The following is a 24,199-nucleotide window of genomic DNA, read 5'->3' as shown; positions in this document are numbered from 1 at the left end:
CATTCAATCCAAAACCAATGAAAACAAGTAAACCAAATGTCAATTAAATCAGCACCTTTCCAAAATAGTAACAATACTATTTTGTGTAAAATAAGTCCAAAATAGATAGAATACAATAGAACTTGCGTTAATAAAAAGTTAGTTAATCCAAAATATAACAAGTATAAATATACATCTTAAGTATTTGTCCAAAATAATGATATGCAAAATACTAATAGTATCCAAAATACAAGTCATATGTAGTAACGTCCTCAATGTGTACTGCATGAATGAGCCTTTATTGTTCGTTGTGGACGTCCATGATATGCATGTTCCACTATTGGCTCTATGGGGCTAACATGTATCCCTTCATGAACTCCACGACCACGTCTCCTACCACGTCCTCGACCACGATCATTCTTTTATCCTCACTTATCATCATTTGCTATATGAACTAACTCCTCATTAACCAATGTAGCCTCTATCGGTTGTGGTGATGACGCAACAAGTAATACTATGGGTGGTGTGGATGGCACCTCCATAGGTGTAATAAGGGTCTCCTCAACAGGTGGCGGGCTAATGTCAGTCGATGATGCATCTCCAAGAACAAATGTATGCGTAGTCCTTCTCGTATGAGCTGCTCCTTTTCTAGTTCATACACCTCCTGATCGAGTAATGGATGATATCGGCTGCTGATGAGGTGGTAGACTACCTCTCATGTGAGCCCATTCCCTTCTAGTTCATACACTTCTTGATTGAGTAATGGATGATATTGGCTGCTGATGAGGTGGTGGACTAATGTCATTCAATGGTTGCACTCAGGTAACAACCGGTGTATGCCTAATCTCCCTTGTACGAGGCCCTTGTCGTGTAGGTCGTACATCTCCTGATCGAGGTTGGAGCTGTGTAGTAGCATCAACATTAAATGGAGCATCTAAGTGATCCATTTCATGTATGGCCTCTAATACATACATAGTCTGCGAATGTGGAAATCATCTAGAGGTGCAATATCATATATCTGGTGTATGCTGGTAGTCTGTAAGTCAAATAGGAGATAAATTAAATTCTTATAAAAATAAAATAAACTTTAATAAAAATATAAAACATGAAAATTACCAGTACCTCATGGAAGGACCTAGTTCGAGTAAGAAATCGAATAGTAATGGAGCGATACCACACCATGTATGGATCATGATACCCCAATGAACCTAAAACCATTTCGCCTCTAGCAATATGCTCACGCCTAGAGATCCAACATTGAATGTAGTCTCCGTATCAAGTAGTCTAATCAACATCATGTATACCTCTCAAATCACATTTGTGTAAGATTGACTCATTATTACATGGCTGAGGAATCCTTTGATGAAATCCAAACTGCAGCAATACTCGATCAGGTCTATACCATTCAATTATGTGGAAACATATCAAAGGTGAGATAGTGCACTATATATATTTCCCAGCAGTACAATAATCAGGAAGACCAACATTCATGTCATCAACATAAGGTTGCCATATAATCTGTACCAAAGAAATGTTAGATATAATAAGTGATTTAGAATTTGTTTAGAGAAACAAGTATAAGAAATGAATCACACTTTTACTACCTGATATGTTGTAAGTCAATCAAGATGATGACTATACCGAGCTAAGACGTGCATGCTAATCGAACTAGTCTGAAACTCATATCTCCAACTATAAAAATAAACTAACAAAGAATAAATAAATAAATAAATGTTAGAATTTAAGTTTATGCATGTATCATCATAATATTAAAATTTGTGGTAATATTATAATATATACCGAATGGCCAATGGAGGTGGAGGCAGCTAGTCATCATGTGGAGTTATATGTAAACAATGAGGTGCAATAAATGAACTTCTTTTGAAATATGTTCAATTAAATGATATCTTAGGTCAAACAAAGGAAAAAGTTAGCTTGTATATCAAGGTAAATAAAATTTATAATTTTCATCAAAACATTTCTTAAAAACATTTTTGTAAATGGGAATGCTCCACAAATTTTTGAGCTTTTTCTAACTTCATTATCATTATATATGACTAAAAATTAGTGAAAGTTGAATATATTTTAGTTTGGTTAAGATAATTTGGGTCATGTGAAATCAAAGAATTATGTCATTTTTATCAAACAAAGCCTAGATAAGTTGAATAGAAAAGTGATGCCACTTCAACTTTGTTGATATAAGCTTTTAAATTTACTTATCTCCAACTTTTTTATAATAGAGTAAAGTATGGTTTAACAAATTTCAAGAAAGTAATTAATCCACATAAATAATCATTTTATTTTATTTTATTAAAGTATGCTTACATTCAATTAGGTGAAGTAAAAGCCACCTAATTTATTCAAATTAAACAAAACTAGAGAATCCCACTTACCTATGGTGGGAACACACAATTATTTAAGTATATCACTATTGTGAATCAAAACTCCACACAAAAAATTAAAAAAAGAAAAAGAAAAAACATCAATAATGTATGACATAACAATTGTATTCAATAGTGGCATCTCCTTTGTCGTTGGATGAGTAAGTTGATGCTAAAGCATAACCTCTAGCAAATCGGAAAAGCCCACTGCCACCGATTATCGGCATTTCCCTCACCTCAGCATTTACATTATTTCGTCCTACCACGGTGAATGTGCTACCATTGTATTTGCCATCAGTAAATGCAAAATTCATAACCATCAATAATGAAGATTCTTTTTGTCCCGTAGATGCATAAAGCCCTTGGGCCTTTCCAACTGTTTTTGAGCTCAAATTTGGCCCAACGGTTAATGAGTTATCAATTATATTTACCATACCAAAAAATGGTAACGAGTTATTCACTGGTTGAATCACTGTGACAGAGGTTGCATTGGACCCACTAACAACATCTTGCCAATAAAGTTGAAAGTGTGTTACCTTTTCCTTCGGTAGATTCATTTTCTCAAAATCAACAGTTTTGACATAGCTATATTCTTCTCCGAAAACTGGGATTGTGGCATAAGAGAAAACGAAGAAGATGAAGAAGATGAAGTAGGAAGGTGAAATGAGGAGAGCTTTAGCCATGGCTACAGTGCACACCCTTTGCTCACAAAACCTGAGTTATGATATACCTTTGCTCACAAAACTTGAGTCATATACATTTGCTCACAAAACCTAGGCTATATATACACATTGAATGTTTCATTTTCGGTACAATAATATTTTCCAATTTCCAAGCCGTCATAGTTACCAACTGCGCAAAGACCAAGTCCTAGATGCCAACCAGTCAAAGACACATCACAATGGGGAAAATTTCTAACGAGAATGACCAAAATGCCCCTCCAGTTGCCTTGAGCACTTGGTGGTTTTGGGTAATTTGTATGTCCTATCGACTAGTAATAGCATGCCGTTTTTGAATGGAAAGAAGGAAAACTTGGAAAGACCATGGACTAGTTGGACATAAATGATTAATTATCATCATAAGTTTAATCTTTGTCAATTGTCCTTGTCCTATTATCATATTTAAAGACGCACATATTTTCCACGAAGATATCAAAATTTATAATATAAGTACTTAAATTTTTAAAAAATAACTTTTAAGGGTTTTTGCTACAAAATAATTAAAATTATTCAGAATTTCTAATGATTTTTTTTCTAGTTTTTGTTTCTTTTGAAATTTCCTTTTAAATGTTCTTGATATATATATATATATATATATATATATATATAATCTAACTTTTTTTAAAAAATATTTTTAGTATTATGATGGTTTAATTTCATACATTTTAATAATTAATATTTAAAATTATTTAATTTTAATAATAATAATAAATATTATTAATTACCTTAACTATAATATATTAATAATTCTCTTGATGCCCCACCTAACAAAAGTGTCTGGCTCCACGGTGGCAGCCGCCATCAAAGTAGGCCCTAGGGTTTATTGTGGGGGCCAAAACCCTTCATCCTATTGGATAAAATTGTCATTTTACCATTCAAACTTGTGACCCAAGTAGGTCCGGTATTTATGTTAATTAGTTTACATGGGTACGGAAAAATGAGGTGAAAAGGTTTTGAAATTAAATATAAATTAATTATTTAATTTAATATTAAAAATAAAAAATAATTTTAATATTAAATTATTTTATAAAATATATTTTATTTATTTAATAATTAAAATTAAGTAATTAAGTTGATTTATCAAACACCTTACTTTTAAATATTTTTTAAAAATCTACTTTTTTTAGAATTGTTTTATAAACCTTAAAAATAATCATCATATCTTTTACATATGTTTGAGACATTGAAACAAAAAATGAAATTAAAAAATCTATTTTACTTTTAATTTGTTATTTTATTTGAATTAATTATTAAAAATGAGAATATGAATTAAAAACCCATCATTAATTGAATTACATTTTTATTAGGATTTTGAGTTCCTCTCTACATTAATGGGTCTCACAACCCATTAAGATTCAACCACCTTCCTTCAAAAATCAGCTGCTCATGGGCATTAAAAAAAATCAACCCTATAGATTATAGATTCTATAATATAATATGAGAGAGAGGGGGAGATAAAGAGAACATATGAGAGTGCATGGGTCTCACAACCATTAATATTCAATCACTTTCCTTCAAAAATCAGCTGCTCATGGGCATTAAAAAAAAAAAAAATCAATCCTATTGACTGTGGATTCTATCATAGAATATGAGAGAGAAAGGGGGAGAGGGAGAGAGAAGATATGAGAATGGGTCTCACAGCCATTAATATTCAATCACTTTCCTTCAAAAATCAGCTGCTCATGGGCATTTAAAAGTGATCAACTCTATAGATTATAGATTCTTCAAAGAATATGAAAGAGAGAGAGACCATATGAGAATTAATATTCAATTCCTTTCCTTCAAAAATCAGCTGGTAATGGGCATTCAAAAAATCAACCTTATAGACTAAAGATTCCATCATAGAATATGAGAGAGAGAGAGAGATGCTGCAGCAGGTGGGGATAGAGAGGCATTTCAATCTCCCATTTGGATGGCAAACAGGCTCCACCAAGGCATCCACTCCATTCTCTCAGGGGAAAAAAGGGTGACTAAAAAATTAGTGGCAACGGATGGCAATACTCAGAGATAACTCATGAAATACATGCACATGCATGCATTGTTCCCAACTTCTTTCTACAGGGTTTTAGTGTTAGGATTTTTTATTTAATTAATATTATTTTTTAAAAATAGTATCCCATAAAATATTAAAAAATACTTTAAAATTTTTTTACTTAAAGTTTGATCTTTAATAACACTACTTCTATACCTTCAATGGGCTATAGCCGCATGCCATGAGTCCATGACTTTCATACAAGGATGAGGACAATTGATTTGAACTTACATAAACCTAATCACATTAATTCAACTTGTCACCTTGCTTTAATAGGACAAGGATAATTGATAAAGATTAAACTTATGATGATAATTAATCATTTATGGTTAATTTTTCATCATCTACTATTTCACAACCAAGAAGAGAAAAAAAAAATGATTTAAAGTTTTTTGAATGTGAAATTCATTTAAAAATATTCAAATAGTTTTTTTTTAATTTTTGTATTAGAGAAATAGTAGAATAGTTATCATTTATTTATAATTAAATACCCATTTGAACATATTTCATATATTTTTTTAAAATCATAAAATAATAATAATAATAATTTATATATAAAAGATAAAATTTATTAGAACTTATTGAAGCTGCAAAACTTTTAAATTTTTTTATTTATTGAAAATAAGAAATTCTCCTTTATCCTACAATGAAAATTCGTCCTTTTATAGTTTTTTTTTTATGCGTTGTTTGACAATGATATATCAGACCCTTCATATTTTCTTTTTTCTAACCAAATTATCTAATAGGGTTATTTTATCAGTTTTCTAGGAGATGGTACTCTTAAATGCTTGAAATGAGAGTTATTTGATTTTTCTTTCATTCACTAACATTAAAAATCAGTGTTCAAGGGTCTTTCCATTTAAAATTTTAAATATAAGTTTCTATCTCACTTTTCATTTGTGACAAATGGTTATTTCCACTTAATCTTCAAGGGTCTTAAGGGGCTTTAAATTTGGTGAACCCTAATGAGGTCCAATTTTTAATTGGTAACCACATCATGGGGTGAAAAGCCCATTAGGCTATGGCTCAAAATGTGATGGGCCCAAGATATTGGACCATACAAATGGCAACAAAAAATACAAATGGTCTTGTTCCATTATAGTTGCTTGCTTGTTATGGACACAAGAACTTATTCAACATCATCATGATTGCTTATCTAAAAAATGAACCAAATTGAGATGACATTAATTTTTAGCCATTTTGATCCAAACCCTAGCTATGGACCTTGTAGAATTTGTAAATAATGGGAAAAGGTTGTTGTTTAAGAATCCTATCTTCTTTTCAAATATTTTCAATTAAATCATATCTTAGATGAAACAAAAGAAAAAGTTAAACTTATGTATCATGTCAAAGTAATAAAATTTATAATTTTCATCAAAACATTTTTATAAATGGGAATGTTGCTCAAATTTTTTAGTTTTTTTTTTCCTAACTTCATTATCATTATATATGACTAAAAATTAGTGGATGTTGAATATATTTTAGTTTGGTTAAAACAATTTGAGTCATGTGAAATCAAAGACATATGTCATTCTTATTAAACAAAGTAAAGGTAGTCCACCCAATTAGCCTTATATTCAAAAGCTATATGTGTGAAAATTTAAACATATCAAATCAACTCACAAAAAGTGGCTAAGTTGAATAGAAAAGTGATACCATTTCAACTTTGTTGATATGAGCTTTGAAATCTACTTCTCTCCAATATTTTTTTTATTTTTTAAGAATAAAGTATAGTTTAACAAATTTCAAGAAAGTAATTAAGCACGCAAATAAGCATTTTATTTTATTATAATATGCTTACATTAAATTAGGTGAAGAGTCACCTTTATTCAAATTAAACAAAACTAGATAATCTCACTTAGTTATAGTGGGAACACACAATTATTTAAGTATATCACTATTGTGGACCAAAGCTCCATGAAAAAACTAGAAAAAGATAAAAAATATCAATAATGTATAACATAACAATTGTATTCAATAGTGCCATCTCCGTTGTCGCTGAATGAGTAAGTTGATGCTAGAACATAGCCTCTAGCAAATCGGAAAAGCCCACTACCACCGATTATTGGCATCTCCCTCACCTTAGCATTTACATTGTTCCGTCCTACCACGGTGAATGTGCTACCGTTGTACTTGCCATCAGTGAATGCAAAATTCATAACCATCAATAATGAAGTTTCTTCTAGTCCCGTAGATGCGTATAACCCTTGGGACTTTCCAACCGTTTTTGAGCTCAAATTTGGCCCAACGGTTAACGAGTTATCAATTATACTAACCGAACCAAACAATGTTGACGAGTTATTCACTTCTTCAAGCACTGTAACCGATGTTGCATTAGACCCACTAACAACATCTTGCCAATAAAGTTGAAAGTGTGTTACCTTTTCCTTCAACATATTCATTTTCTTAGGATTGATACTTTTGACATAGCTGTATTCTTCTCCGAAAATTGAAACTGTGGCAGAAGAGAAAATGAGGAAGATGAAGAAGATGAAGTAGGAAGGTGAAACGAGGAGAGCTTTAGCCATGGCTACAGTGCACACCCTTTGCTCACAAAACTTGAGTTATGATATGCCTTTGCTCACAAAACCTGAGTTATCTACATTTGCTCAGAACACCTAGGCTATATATACATATATTGAATGTTTCATTTTCCGTACAATAATATTTTTCTAATTTCCAAGGCGTCATACTTACCAACTGCGCAAAGACCAAGTCGTAGTTGCCAACCACTCAAAGACAAAACACAAAGGGGGGATTTTCTAACGAGAATGACCAAAATGCAAGTCTTATCGACTTGTAATAGCACGCATTGTTTTTTAAATGGAAAGAAGGAAAAAACATTGAAAGACGACGGCATAGTTGGGCCCAACTTTTTCTAGAAAACGAGTTCTGTCCCAACTCAGGGGGTCACGTGTCCCCCCCCCTTCAATATTCTAGAAACAAAAAAGTTCCCTTATATGTGAAACCTTTTTTAGGAAAGTAGAAACCAAAATAGAAAATTTGCCCCCTCTAAAAAAATGTAAATTTAATTTTCAAAATAATGACAACTAAATATTATTACAAAAAAAAAATAAAAAAATTGACCATTAATTACTAATAAAATATTAAAATTAAACTAAAATAAAAAAAATCTCATTTAATATTGGTATTTCTTTCTTCTTGTTTATTCAACATTTTCCCTTTTTTATACTTAATTTTTTATTCTACTTGATTAAATCATAAAAAATAATACTTTTAAATTGTTGTTGTAATGACTTATTATATGAGACATAAGTTTTGACCAAAAGAATTTACTTTCAATTATCTAATATTTAGTTATTTGAAAAAAGAAAAAAAAAGTATGAATTTTAGTATTTATGGAAATTTTAATCCTCATTTTTAAAAGTATAAAGAAAAATTTAGACCTTTTAGATATAAGTAGAAAGAATGAGATTAAAGTATAAATAAATAAAATCAGGAAATAAGGAGACTTAAAAGGCAAACTTGTGAGTCAAGGTAGGTCTGATGTATATGTTAATTATTTTACATTGGTAGAGGAAAATGAGGTAAAAAGGCTTTGAAATTGTATTAGTTAATTATTTTAATTTAATATTAAAAAATAAAAATAATTTTAACATTAAATTATTTTATTAAATATATTTAATAATTTAAATTAAGCAATTAAATTGAATTATCAAGTTTCTTGTTTTTGAATATTTTTAAAAAAATTATTTTTTTAGAATCATTTTGTAAACCTTTCAAATATATGAGAATAATCCTCATATTTTATATATCTTTGAGACATTGAAGCAAAAAAATGAAATTAAAAAATCTATTTCACTTTTAATTTGTTTTTTTTATGTGAATTAATTATTAAACATGAGAATATGAATTAAAAACTCATTATTCATTGAAATACATTTTTATTAGGATTTTGAATTCCTTTCTACATTTATGGGTCTCACAAGTCCCAACCCATTACTACTCAACTACTTTCCTTCAAAAATCAGCTGCCGATGGCTCATGGGCATAAAAAATAAATAAATAATCAACCCTATAGACTATAGAGAGGGGGTGAAATAGAGAGAGAACATATGAGAATGGTCTCACAACCATTAATATTCTGTCACTTTCCTAGAAAAATCAGCTGCTCAGGGCAATTAAAAAAAAATCGACCCTACTGACTATAAAGTCTATCATAGGGGGAGAGAGAGAGAGAGAGAGAGAGAGAGAGAGAGAGAGAGAGAGAGAGAGAGAGAGAGAGAGAGAGAGAGGGAGAGGCAGACCATATGAGAATTGGTCTCACAATCGTTAATATTCAATTACTTTCCATAAAAAATCATCTCCTCATGGGCATTAAAAAAATCAACCCCATAGACTATAGATCCTATCATAGAATGTGAGAGAGAGAGCGGGAGAGAGAGACCAAATGGGACTGTCTCACGACCATTAATATTTAATCACTTTCCTTCAAAAATCAGCAACCCACAACCATTAAAAAAAATCAACCCTATAGACTATAGATTCTATCTAGAATATGAGAGAGAGAGAGAGACCATATGAGAATGGGTCTCACAGCCATTAATATTCAATTACCTCAAAAATCAGCTGCTCATGGGCATTAAAAAAATCAACCGACTATAAATTCCATCATAGAATGAGAGAGAGAGAGAGAGAGAGAGAGAGAGAGAGAGAGACAGAAGCATTATAAAAGGGAGAGTCATGTTACACGTGTGCCATTTAAAAAAAAAATATCAGTTTCAGAAAATCCTCATGAGCCGCCAATTATGAAAGTTTTTTTATTTTTTATTTTTTTAGTTTTAGTTTGACACGCAACAATTCAAAGAGCTTGTCATTATTATTGTTTTGTTTTAAACAAAAAATTTGACGCTTGGGAATCAGCCATACCACATCATTTTTTTTTCTTTTTCCCTACCTCTGTAATATCTGTATCTTCCATTTTATTTGATTGTTTTTTAAATGTGTTGGCATTAGGATGTCATTTCAATTTTATTTTATTTTTATCTCATTTTTCATATTTAGGATTTTAATTATTTATTGATATTTTAAAAATAAAATAATAACATGTAATAAATATTTAGTGAGAACAAATTTAATATAAAAATAAATATATGATGAACAAATATAGAGATTTAGCATCTAGGTTTTAATTTTTTTTTCTTTACTAAAATGCTTAATGTCTTTTAATTAAAAAAGACAAAAATTTGGTGTAGTTATAACATTTTGTTTTATTAAAATTTTTAATTTTTAATTTATATAAATTTAAAAATAAAAAATATTTTTTTTTATAAAAAATTGTATATAATAATTTATATTAATTTTATTTTACTGAAATTATGTATTGGTCAACACAACTATTAGAAAAATGGTACAAAAAGAGTACCACTCCGTATGAAATAAGTATATAAAAGAATGATACTCTATTTTTCAAAAGTTGTGTTTATTAATACATAATTTTAGTATGCAAAAATTTTAATTTTTAATAAAATTAAGAGAAAATTAATATAAATAACTAAATATAATTTTTTATAAAAAAAATATTTTTATTTTATATAGAATTGATAGAAATTAATATAAATGATTAAATACAGCTTTTAAATTTTTTTATTTTTTATAAATTAAAAATTAAAAATTTTAACAAAACAAAATGTTAAAATCACAATCAAGTTTATCTTCTTTAATGAAAAATATTAAACATTTTAACTAAGAAAAAAAAAAGTTAAAATTACAATTAAGTAAGAATCATAAGCAAAAAGTTAAAAATCATGACAATTGATTTTTATTTTCACATGAAAATTTAAAAATTAAAAAAGATAAACAATAAAATAAAACGACAAAGATATTTTTTAATCTATATATGATAAGATTTATCAAAAAAATAAGTATTTTATTTAACATGAATATATAAAATCTTATATTCTAAACCTCTAAATTTGTTCATTTTGTATTTATTTTTATATTAATTTCTTCATTAATTATTTATCATATATTATTATTATTTTATATTTAAAGTGTTTATAAATAATTATAATTAATAAATATGAAAAGATGAAAAAGTGAAAAAAAAAATGAAATTAAAAAGATTTTATAACAATGTGTAACTAACATATTAAAAAAATGTGCATTATTTTATAGGTAAAATGAAGAAGAAGAAAAAAAAGGAAAATAATATGCCATATTAATTAGCCATGTGTCAATTTGATAAACATCATGAAGTTATCTTCACTTATCATATGAAGGTTTAAAAATAAAAAAGGAAAAACAAAGCAAAACAAAACAAATGGATTAGCTGGTCGAAGAGAAAATACTTGAGGGGACACTTTTAGAATTTTAACAACATTACTATTTGAGTGCATATTTCTTGATTTATTTTGTGAAAATTCTTTAAAAAATCTATATTTTTTTTAATACCACACCTTTACATGATTCATCCTTAAAAGAAAATCAACCCTATAAACTATAGATTTCATCATAGTAATGTCACGTTTAAGGCCAACCAACTCACTAACCTAGTACAACATAATAATGTTATGCTCATATATAAAATGCAATTAAACAATTTGTGTATTGAGTTTGAAAGTTCCATATTTCTCAATTTGTCTTCAAACTATGGATTCCAAGCTAGTACCAATGCCAAAACTAGGTCCTATGATTGAGAAGGGTAGTACCTAAGATTGACAAATGAACTACACGAGGTTAACAAATTAAGCACATATGATCCACAAATCAAGTACCTATACTCCACGAATGAAGTACCTAAGCTCAATTAAGATAGTAGATAAGATTAGCTTAGGTTTGCATTAAGGGAGTACCTAAGGTGTACATCCAAGAAGTATCTAAGGTGTACATCCAAGTGGTACCTAAGGTTTGCATTTAAATAGTACCTAAGTTGCATTAAGATAGTACCTAAAGTAGATTAAGGTAGTATCTAAGGTGCATTAAGATAGTACCTAAGTTTAATAAAGGTAGTACCTAAGTTAAATAAAGGTAGTCCTTAAGTTTAATGATTACTACTCAAAAACCACATATTTTAGATACTAACTTTCATGAGTTTCACACCTTTTGAGTAGTAATTATGCCTAATATGCCCAAGTAATACATTGCTACCCTTGCAAGAGATTCTAATGGTTCTTTGTTGAGTTTTGGAGATATTTTAAGGTGATTTTTGAAGCATGGAGTGACAAATGGAAAATGGAACGGAGGAGGATACATAATGTGGATGAAGAGGAAGAGGAAATGCACTTGGACCAAGCTTTGGAGCTTAATTGAAGGTGGTGGAGATGGATTAAACATGAACAAATGAGAGAATTTGCAAAGAAGAACCGGAATAGCATGATTTTCGATTTCGCATGACCATGCGAAATTTTCGCACAATCATGCGAAATGAAACAGAGAGAGTATGGCTGCAGCATATGAGGAAATTGTGAAGAAGTGATTTCGCATGACCATGCGAAATTTTCGCACAGTCATGCGAAACGCTCCAGAAGAACGAAATTCCAGCTGATTGATTCTTCACTTCGCACCATCATGCGGGATCACTTGGGGCTCGTGCGAAAGGGCATTCTCTCCAGATTCCTTGATGAAGAAGCATCCGGAAGACCTCTAAAATGTTGCCAAGTGTCCTTTTTACCTTGGCCTATAAATAGAAACGAGATTTTCTCATTTAAGGACTTTTGATTCATTTTCTAATTGTAATAACTTTTCATACTTCTTCTCTCTATATACAATTCTCCACTTTCTTTCAGTTTCTTTTATTTTCTCGGTAGCCAAACATGTCTTGTGAGATTAAATCTCCAAGCATGAGTGGCTAAATCTCGTTTTTCTTGGAGGAGGGAGGATCTAGAGGCAAGATCTATGGTGAATTAGAGAATTGAGCTTGAATTGCTAAGGTAATTTGATCCAATTGATTGATTAATTGAAATTTGGGGATTTTTCTCTTCAAATTGTCTTGGATGATTACTACAATGCAAACTAGGTAGATTCATCAAATTCTTAATGCTAGATTTGATGAGATTGAATAGTTGCATTGTGTGAATCATTGGAAGATAATTTAAGATGAATTGAATATATGATTCAAATTGATCTCTTAGATTAGATTACCTAATTTGAAGAGAAATTAGATCTAGATCTAAAGTTAAATCAAAAATCGGTTTAGATGAAAATTTAGGTTTTCAATCTAACTTGATGAAAATTAGATCTTAACACCCATTCACCATGGAAATTGCTCTCTAGAAAATCCTAACTCCGAGAATCTCACCTCTTATAAATTTTCTTCTCTTTTAAACTTCATTTTCAATTCAATTTGAATACATTGTTAATTTGGAATTTTATCATGCAATTTCAAGTTGATTTCACTTTTTCACAATCACTTCTTATCATCTCATTCAAGCCTTAATCACCAAGAATAATCCATCCTTGTGGACGATACCTAAAAACCACTATGCTACAGTAGTTTGTACTAAAGCCAATTTTTGATCAGGTACAAATTGCTATAGAAGAGTGAATTAGGTTATAAATTTTGTTTTGATCCAACAAACGACAAAAAATCTGAGCGATCATTTAATAAAAGTAGTACCAAAGTTTAATGAAGGTAGAACCTAAGATTAACAAAAGACTAACCTACAAAAACAAATAACTGCCCAATATGTAATAACTTTCGACCGAAGCATATTTTTCTTCAATTTCGACCATCTTAGCTTCAGAAATCCTATTCATATTCACATCTCCAATCCAAAACATACTTTCCCCAAAACAAAAAAAGCACTAAATCACATTCATTTCAAACATGCTCTTATTTTTCTTAACAACAAATTCCAATATGATATCACATCCAAATATGAAATATCTGTCACCATTTCTATATAACTTATTGAGAAGATAAAGGCTAATCTTAAAAGAGAAAAACATCCAAGAGAGGGGGTGAATTGAGTTTTTAAAAATTCTTTTTAAACACAACAAATTTAAGCACAAGAGAAACAAAAATAAAGAGATAAGGTTAGAGAAATCAAACTCAGATTTTATAGTGGTTCAACACTTCCTTGCCTACGTTCACTCTCCTCAAGCTCTTAACCAAGTAAGAGTTCCACTAACTTGAAGCTTCAACCAAGCTTCTAATCACCTTTACACTTGAATTCTGGCTCCAATAGGCTCTTACACAATCTCTTTAAGTTTCAATTCACTTGAAGGCTTTAACACTTAATTAACAAGTATGAATCTTTCAACCTAGCTTAACAAAGGCTCAAATACAACTCAAGGTTAGGATGAATCACAAAGGTGCACTAAAGAGTATGCAAATGGAGATTTAATGCACCAAGAAAAGAATGAGAACTTTTAAGGCAAGAACAAGTGGGTGGGCAAATAAATGTAGGTGTTCTCTTGCTCATAAATGAAGTGAAGCTCTTTATTTATAGGTTTCTAATATCGGGAACCAAGAAAACCAAAAAGCAACCTCAACCGGTCGAGCTGGGAGTCGACCGATTCACTAGTTGTTGGATCATTTAATACTTGGCAGGTGACCATTACCCTCAACTAGACCTCGACCGGGAAGGAAAGACTACTAGAAGAGAGAGAGAGAGTGTTTTTTGCTCCTCTCGACCGGACCTCGATCAGGAAGAGGAAACCGGCTGACCGGTACCGTGGCCGATTGAGCCGGTTTGGACAGAGGCTTGACCGGTTCACCATTTTTGACTCGAAAACCTATATTTTTTTTGTATTTTCTCTTCTAACACTTAGGCAAGGTCTTTAGATAAATTAATATTCCAATTTTGAAGTGATTTGCCTAAGATTCTTTTGATAAAACTAGGGTTTTGATGAAACTGTAACTTTAAAGAATAAACTAAGTTTTTCAAAGATGCATGAAATGATATGTAAATCTTAAGTGCACCCATGCATTCATCTTACATATGTTTCCTATGATTAACGGTCTTCCAAAAGTCTTGATCTTGCATCCATTAGGTTATTTGATGAAATTTCAAATTAATACCTGAAATTCTTTATAATTCAAACCAATTAGTAACTTAATCATGATTTGTTATCATCAAAACTTGATTAGGAGAACCTTTGGGCTAACATTTATGTTCATTCATAATTAAATTTATATTTGTTCTTTTACACATGTGTATTAAAATACCAGTAAGTGAATGCAAATGTAACTAAATAAGGTGATATACAACATACTTTGTTCAAGACAATAACCAAAGACTCTTACACACCAACATAATACATATATGCAATCCACATTTGCATATCCATTCTCTCAACCAATTCATGCAAATCCTTTACACTATTTCTTATAGTCAGTTTTTTCAAACATTTTTATTCCACCTCCTACAAACTAAAGCAACATTGAACATTTCATACAAACAATAAATCGAACCATCAAAGAATCAAAATATGCAGATACAAGTTATCAACAATACATCACATAGTATGAACTAATTTAATTTGTTATTAAATCAAACATGAACTAGTTTAGTAAATCAATTACAATTAAAAACAACCAAGCATAGAATCTTTCCCATATCTTTATTTGCTAGTATTAATTGTCATATATCCCATTAAAATTAAAAGAAAAAATCCATCAACTAGCAATAATATAGATCAACTAATTTCCCTACAAATATGATGATAACACAAATCATGGAAAGAAAATAAAATTTTCTACTTTATTTACAAATACAAACATATATTTAACCAAAACAAATTTATCCTTTATTTCATTCATGCGAAAATGAAGCAAAATAAAAGAAATTCCAACTCATGCAATCCCTAAAATTGGGTCTTCTTCAAACAAAGACCTTCGACCCCAAGACTTTATCAACAACCAAACAAATCCTTAAATGGAAAATGTTAGCCCAAGGGTTCTCCTAATCAGATTTTGATGATATAAACCATGATTAAGTGACTAATTAGTTTGAATTGTAAAGAATCTCAGGTATAAATTTGGAAATTCATCAAATACTTAGTGATTTTGATTTATCTTTTGAGCATGTTCCTATTAAATGTGATATCACTAGTGCCATAAATATTTCAAAAAATCCCGTACAACACTCTAAGACTAAGCATATAGAGTTTAAATATCATTTTCTTAGACACCATGCACAAAATATTGGCATAACACTTGAATTTGTAAGCACAAAATATCAACTTTTAGATATATTTACAAAACCTCTAAGTGAAGAACAATTTGTTAATATTAGAAGACAACTAGGGGTGATTTCTTTATGATCTAATGATTGCTTAATCAATTCTTGATGAATATTCCTTATGATTGCATGAATTTCATGTCATTTGCATCATATAAACATATACTTAGATAAATGGTCAAAATTTTAACCAAAAATCAAAATTCCCTTGGCATTGGGCATAAAAAATTGGGGATTTCAACTGAAAAGAGCAGGAGGAGGACCACGAGACAAGAAAATGCACAAAAGGTTAAAAGTCAAACCCATTGACCAGGTGGTTGACTGAACCAAGACCGGTCAGCCGGTTCGTCGGGGTTGGGAATTTAAAGAGCCTCCGCGCTTCGTTTTCTCCACTGTTCTCCTTCATTTCTTCAGGGTTTTTCACATTTCTGCTTCCAGAGACCAGTTTGAGCAAGATTTTGGACCAATTGCAGGCATTGAAATGGATTTTTGGGACAATTGGAGGCTAGGGTTTCGGCTTTGGAGTGCTTCTGCATGTCACAATCGACTTGTTTTCCATTTCCACGCGCCTAGGGATTTTGATTGTGTTCATTTCTCTCTTTACTAGCTCTTTCTTCAGTGTCTCACGTCTTCTCATGGCTCCTAAAAGAGAATTGACTGCCTTTAGGGCACAGGGCAAACACCCAATTGAGTCGCCTCAGCTTGCTTAGACGAAGGTTTACCGAAAGGCGAGGTTTGACACTACTCTTTTTAGCACCATGGATGATTATCAGAGTTACAAGCAAAAGTTCGCTAAGAGAAAAGTAGTTCCAGGGAGAAGCATCAATCTCTCCCAACTACAGCATTTCGGGTTTGAGAGCTTTTTCAGTTGGATGGGTTGGCTGCCAGTAGTGACGATTTTAGAGCCTATTTTCCCGACTTTGGTGCGTGCGTTCTATTTGAGGGCTACATATGGACTTGGTGACCTGATTATTTCCACCGTTAGAGGAGTTGAGATTCAGTTGGACCCAGAGAACATCTGCCACATTTTCAATATTGCTCCAGTTGAACTCAGGGTGTCTGAGTCCAAGGCTTGGCCCACTGTGTCAGGTTTCGAGCCTAGAAAGGCCATTTAGAGGATTTGCAGACTTGCAGACGCCCAGGGGATGGGCAAACCATCGACCCATAGCCTGACCATGATCAGTTGAGTATTTCACCACATGATCTGCTTCATCATACTGCCATGAGGCAAACACCGAGATGAGGTCTCCTACCTTGACACATTCCTCATGGACTCCATTTTGACGGGGAGATGGATTCACGTGGGGTGTTTGATGATGATGCACATGATATCATGTTGTGAGAGCATGACCCGCGTACTCCCATATAACCGCTTTCTCACTAGAGTGTTCAAGGATGTTGGGGTTGATTTGAGCAGGGAGACAAATTTTGAGGTTCCCAGCATTTACGTCACATATGATGAGCAGTCCTTGGGGCAAATGAAATTTGAGAAGGCCCCCGATGGTTCCTGGATCAAGATAGGAGAGAGACCACCAACACAGGCTTGGGGACAGGGACATGTGCATCATGGAGTAGAGGAAGAGGCTGAGATACGAGAGATGGAGGGTGGATTAGACCCTTAGAGAGGCTTTGAGTAGAGAGAGCCTGAGCTTGACATTCTTCCACTCTAGTCCGAGGGTGTTTAGTTTGAAGCCACATTCTCTGAGTTGGCTTACACAGCGGGACCATCTTCTCAGCCATCTTTCACTGAGCCTTCTTACACAGAGACATCACCTCATCAGGCACCTCACGCCCCTGATCATGCACCTTGGATGGATTTATCTGCTTAGATTAGCTCTCTCGACACTCGCATGGAGGAGTTTGCAGTAGTTAGTGATACTCGATTCTACTCTATGGAGGATCACATGGATAAGTATAAGACTGACTTCACATTTCATTTTGAGTATTTGTAGCAGAGATTTGAGCGTATGAAGAATCGCATAGATCAGCAGCAACCTGTGTTTAAACATCTCCAGCAGAGGATAAAGCTTATTGAGAGTCACCAGGAAAGTCAACATGAGTAGATGATGGTTTACCTACACTCCGTGTTTCCACTTCCACCTCCTCAACCTTGATTTCATAGAGATCTCCCTTCGTTTCTTTTTTATGTTGCCAAAAGGGGGAGAGATATTTAGTATCTAGGAGACTCATGCATATCATTGTCATATCATCTGTTTGGATTAGCTTATATGTTTATGTTTCGTGTACATTTGACTTTACTATATATATGATATGTTATATGTTTCACGACTTACATCGTTTCCTATTGAAAATTCGCATGTTTTCATTATCTTTGTTTTAACATCGTAAATTTTGATTGATTGATCCATGATTGGTTTGAGGGAGAGATTTTTTTCTTCTCCTAGATAACCAAGGTTTGTCATCATAAAAAAATAGGAGATTGTTAGCCCAAGGGGTCTCCTAATCAAATTTTGATGATAACAAACCATGGTTAAGTGACTAATTGGTTTGAATTGTAAAGAATCTCAGGTATAAATTTGGAAATTCATCAAACGACCAAATGGATACAAGATCGAGACATTTGGAAGACTTTTAATCATAGGAAACAAATGTAAGATGAATGTATGGGTGCACTATGGTTTTACATATCTTTTTATGCATTTTTGGAAAACTCAGTTTATTCTTTAAAGTTACAATTTCATTAAAACCCGAGTTTTATCAAATGTATCTGAGGCAAAATATTTCAAAATTGACATATTAATTTACCTAAAGACCTTGCCTAAGTGTTAGAAAGGAAAAGAACTGAAAAAGATAGGTTTTCGGGGCCAAAAGGCTGAACTGATCGAGACACAAACCAACCGACTCAATCGGCCAGGGAATCGGTCGACCGGTTGCCCTTATCAGATGAGGTCCAGTCGAGGAGTGTCAAAAACACTATCTCTCATCCAATAGCCTTTCTTTCTCGGTTGAGGTACCCTCTTTCCCGGTCAACCTCCAGTCGAGGTCCAATCGAGGCAACGGTAACCTGCCAAAGTATTAAATGTTACAATCGCTAGTAAACCGGTTGACCCCCAACTCGACCGGTTAAGGTTGCTTTTTGCTTTTCTTGGCTCCCGAGCTTAAAAACCTATAAATTGAGAGTTCCACTTCATTTATGTAGAAAAGAACGCTTGCATTCAATTGTCTACCCACTTGTTCTTGCCTTAAAAGCTCTCATTTATTTCTTAGTACATTAAATCTTCACTTGCATATCTTTTAGTGCACCCTTGTGAGCCATCTTAACTTTGATTTGTATTTGAGTCATTATTGATCTAGGTTGAGAGAAAATCATTTTTGTAAATTGAGTGTTAGAGTCTTCAAGTGTGTTGAATCTTGAAGAGATTGTGTAAGTACCCATTGGAGCCGGAATCCAAGTGTAAAGAAGATTAGAAACTTGGTTGAAGCTTCAAGTTAGTGGAACTCTCACTTGGTTAGGAGCTTAAGGAAAGTGGACGTAAGTAAGAAAGTGTCGAACCACTATAAAATCTGAGTTTGAATTCTCTAACTCTATCTCTTTATATTTGCTTATATTGTGCTTAAATTAGTTGTGTTGAAAAAGTTTTTGACAAACCCAATTCACCCCCCTTTTAGGTGTTTTTCTTACTAGCCTTTATTTTCTCAGAAAACTCATTTGCGATCGATTCATCTGAAACAAGGGAAAACTTCAGTTTGGTTTCTAGAAACCTTAAAAAAATTCAACTTTGATAATGAAAAAAGAAAATATGGGTTTCAAGATTAGGGTTTTCTATTTGGGGTTCATGGTGAAGGGAAAACCTCAGTTGTTGTAAAATCAATCGTTTTCGGATTTCAAATGTTGGGATATTTCAGATTTGGGGTTAGGGCAAAATGAGATGAAGAAGTTTTGGGAATATGGGTCTTGGGTGTGGTAAGGAAGTGAATGAGAGAAATGAAGTTTCCCTAAAATTTTAAACAACATAATTTTTTGTTTTTGTATTTTTTGTATTTTATTTTTTTTGTTTTGGAAACAACTTGTTAATGTGACTATTGACATGGAGAGTGGGTGAGGGCAATTTGGGCACAGAAAAAAAAAAGTTAGCATAGAGTGCACAAAACAATATTATTTTCCATATTAACAAACTGATTCCTAGATTTCCTATTCTTGGGTTTTGGAAACCATATTATTTGCAAATGGCCGACCCAAAACACAAGTTTTCCTAACTAAAAAATTAGTGACATACATACATGCATTGTTCCCAACTTTTTTCTCTAATTGTAGTATTTTCTTATGTATTGTTTGGCACCAATATACCAAACCTTTCATATATATATTATTTTTTCTAACCAAATTATCTAATCATATTATTTTATCAATTTTCTAAAAAAGATACTCTTGAATGCTCAAAATGAGAGTTATTTGATTTTTCTTTCATTCACTTAGATTAACAATTAGTGGTCAAGGGTCTTTCAATTTAAAAGTTTAAATATAAGTCTCTCTCTCTCTTTTCACCTATGACAAATAATCTCCATTTAATCTTCAAGGGTAAAGGGGCTTTATACTTGGTGAACCCTAATGAGGTCCAATTTTTAATTGGTAACCACATCATGGGGTAAAAAGCCCATTAGGCTATGGCTCAAATTGTAATGAGCGCAACATATTGGACCATACAAATAGCAAAAATAAAAATAAAAATGGTCTTATTCTATTATAGTTGCTTGCTTGTTATAGACACATGAACTTATTGAACACCGTCATGATTGCTTGTCTAAAAAATGAAGCAAAATTGAGATGACATTAATTTTTAGCCCATTTTGATTCAAACCTTAGCTATGGACCTTGTAGAATTTGTAAATAATGGGCAAAGATTGTTGTTTAAGAATCATATCTTCTTTTGAAATATGTTCAATTAAATCATATCTTAAGTGAAATAAAAGAAAAAGTCAACTTATGTATCACGTCAAGGTAAATAAAATTTATAACTTTCATCAAAACATTTCTTAAAAACATTTTTGTAAATGAGAATGCTGCTCAAATTTTTGAGCGTGTTCACACTTCATTATCATAATATATGACTAAAAATTAGTGAAAGTTGAATATATTTTGGTTTGGTTAAGATAATTTAAGTCATGTGAAATCAAAGAAATATGTCATTCTTATTAAACAAAGCAAAGGTAGTTCACCCAATTAGCCTTATATTCAAAAGTCATATATGTCATAAATCAAACATATCAAATCAACCCACAAAGACGGGCTTAAGTTGAATAGAAAAGTGATACCGCTTCAACTTTGTTGATATAAGCTTTTAAATCTACTTCTCTCCAATTTTTTTTTTTTAGAATAATGTACGGTTTAACAAATTTCAAGAAAGTAATTAATCCACACAAATAAGCATTTTATTTTATTTTATTATAGTATGCTTACATTCATCTAGGTGAAGTAAGAGCCACCTAATTTATTCAAATTAAGAAAAACTAGAGAATCTCACTTAGCTATGGTGGGAACACACAATTATTCAAGTATATAACTATCGTGAACTAAAGCTCCACTAAAAATTAGAAAAAAAAAAATCAATAATGTATGACATAACAATTGTATTCAATGGTGGCGCCATCGTTGTAAGTTGATGCTAGAGCATAGCCTCTAGCAAATCGGAAAAGTCCACTGCCACCGATTATTGGCATCTCCCTTACCTCAGCATTTATATTGTTCCGTCCTAGCACAATGAATGTGCTACCATTGTACTTGCCATCAGTGAATGCAAAACTCATAATCATCAATAATGAAGTATCTTCTTGTCCCGTAGATGCGTAAAGCCCTTGAGCCTTTCCAACCGTTTTTGAGCTCAAATTTGGCCCAATGGTTAACGAGTTATCAAATATATTTACCATACCAAAAGATGTTGATGAGTTATTCACTGCTTCAATTACTGTGACTGAGGTTGCATTAGACCCGCTAACAACATCCTGCCAATAAAGTTTAAAATGACTTACCTTTTCCCTCAACATCTTCATTTTTTTAGGATTGACACTTTTGGCGTAGCTGTATTCTTCTCCAAAAGCTGGAGTTGTGGTAGAAGAAAAAATGAGGAAGATGAAGAAGATGAAGTAGAAAGGTGAAACGAGGAGAGTTTTAGCCATGGCTACAATGCACACCCTTTGCTCACAAAACCTAGGCTATATATATATATATATATATAATGGTTCATTTTCCATACAACCACGCAACCACGCAGAGACCAAGTCATAGTTGCCAACCGCTCAAGAAAATTTCTAAGGAGAATGACCAAAATGCCCCTCCATCTTTTGGTGTCTTGGACACTTGGTGGTTTTGGGTTAATTTGCAAGTCTTATCGACTTCTAATAGCACACAATTTTTTAATGGAAAAAAGGAAAACTTGGACAGGCCACGGAGTGGACGTAACTTTTTTCTAGAAAATGAGTCGTGTCGTCACCGGAGGAGCCGACTAAGGTTCAGGGGGCCATGTGTCCCCCCAGCCTCGATTTTCTAGAAACAAAAAAATTCCCTTATATGTTAAATTTTTTTAGGAAAATAAAAACCAAAAAATATATAAATTTAATTTTTAAAATAATGAAAACTAAATATGATTACCAAAAAAATAATATTGATCATTAATTACTAATAAAATATTAAAATTGAAATAAAATAACCAAAAATAAAAAAATCTCATTTAATATTGGTATTTCTTTTTTCTTGTTTATTCAATTTTTTTTCTTTTTATTGGATTTAATTAAATCATAAAAATAATACTTTTAAACTGCTTTTATAAAGTAAAAACCTTTACTTTAAATTATCTTATATTTAGTTATTTAAAAAGGGAAAAAATTAAGCGGTATTAATTTTGATATTTATGAAAATTTTAGTCATCACTTTCAAAAGAACATGAAAAAATTTAAGCTTTTTGATATAAGAACTAAGAATAATATTAGGTAATAAATAAATTAAATCAAGTTATAAAACAACGACTTAAAAGACATACATCTTTTTCATATAAAAAATACCAAAATTTATAATATAAATGATTGAATTCTTTAAAATAATTTTTACAGGTTTTTGTTACGAAATAATTAAAATTATTAAAAATTTCTAATAATTTTTTTTAATTTCAATTTCTTTTGAAAATTTCCTTTAAATATTTTTAATAATTTAAAATATATATATATATATATATATAACATCTAAAACTTTTTAGAAATATTCTTAGTACCATGATGGTTTAATTTCATACATTTACATAATTAATATTTAAAATTATTTAATTTTAAAATATGTGTAGACCCCTCCTTGCAAGACCAAGGGGATTATTTTTATTTTGGCTGCCACCACCCGAGAGAAGGGTGTTTTTCTTTTTTTTGGTAGGATGGGGGGACCCCTTTTCTAAAGAGGGAACAACTTCATAGACACGGCAAGAGACGTGGGCAGCGAGGAGAGTGGTTGCAAGCCCATGCTTGCTGACGTGATGAACTGGAAATGGAGGGTTGGCTTGCTGAAGAAGACACCAACAGAGGAATGAAAAGGGGGTTCTGGGAGCTGGGGAGGGGGACGCAGGCTAGAGGAGTTTCTTTTTCTCGGAGAGGAGGCTAAACAAAGGTGGAGGTTTTGTGAGATCCAAATATTTTTGCTCGAGGGAGCATCCAGGTAAGCTCATCATGTATCCTTTGCTTTATTTTTTTACCACTACTGTTTTCTCTTTCTCCTAGAGTTGTTCGAGTTCCGCTTTTATGCTTGTTTAGGAATAACAAGATTTATATATGAGTAACATCAATTTCTGGTTTCTTCGTATGCATGCTGATCGTTTCATTCATGATCCCTCTTAGTATTGGTTTTAACCTGGAGAAGTTTTGTTGCTTCATTTTGCTCTATGTGGAGATGTTAATTGTTGTTGTCTCGTTTGAACTGTTTTGCTACCCGCCACCACCTTTTCT

At 31.8% G+C, this 24,199-nt stretch overlaps 3 protein-coding genes across 3 annotated transcripts; all 3 read right to left on the bottom strand.

Moving 5' to 3' along the window:
- Nucleotides 1–2,254: 2,254 nt before the first annotated feature.
- On the bottom strand, nt 2,255–3,106 carry LOC100258684 (dirigent protein 7). Its single transcript, XM_002285642.3, has one exon. It carries the CDS (start codon nt 3,041–3,043, stop codon nt 2,462–2,464), a length of 582 nt encoding a protein of 193 aa, XP_002285678.1. The 5' UTR covers nt 3,044–3,106; the 3' UTR covers nt 2,255–2,461.
- A 3,762-nt stretch (nt 3,107–6,868) lies between these two features.
- On the bottom strand, nt 6,869–7,732 carry LOC100253541 (dirigent protein 22). Its single transcript, XM_059737331.1, has 2 exons — nt 7,010–7,732; nt 6,869–6,968 (listed from the first exon to the last, which is right to left on the bottom strand). Exon 1 carries the CDS (start codon nt 7,637–7,639, stop codon nt 7,058–7,060), a length of 582 nt encoding a protein of 193 aa, XP_059593314.1. The 5' UTR covers nt 7,640–7,732; the 3' UTR covers nt 6,869–6,968; nt 7,010–7,057.
- A 13,895-nt stretch (nt 7,733–21,627) lies between these two features.
- Nucleotides 21,628–22,426, bottom strand: LOC100248431 (dirigent protein 22). The gene has a single exon (XM_002285646.4). The coding sequence runs from the start codon at nt 22,391–22,393 to the stop codon at nt 21,824–21,826; it is 570 nt and encodes a 189-aa protein (XP_002285682.1). The 5' UTR covers nt 22,394–22,426; the 3' UTR covers nt 21,628–21,823.
- Between the last annotated feature and the right edge of the window lie 1,773 nt (nt 22,427–24,199).

Source organism: Vitis vinifera, chromosome 6 (genome assembly GCF_030704535.1).
Source record: "Vitis vinifera cultivar Pinot Noir 40024 chromosome 6, ASM3070453v1".
In the NCBI taxonomy this organism is placed as follows: domain Eukaryota; kingdom Viridiplantae; phylum Streptophyta; class Magnoliopsida; order Vitales; family Vitaceae; genus Vitis; species Vitis vinifera.
Note: the sequence above shows the minus strand (reverse complement) of the source record. Positions and strands in the feature narration are given on the sequence as shown.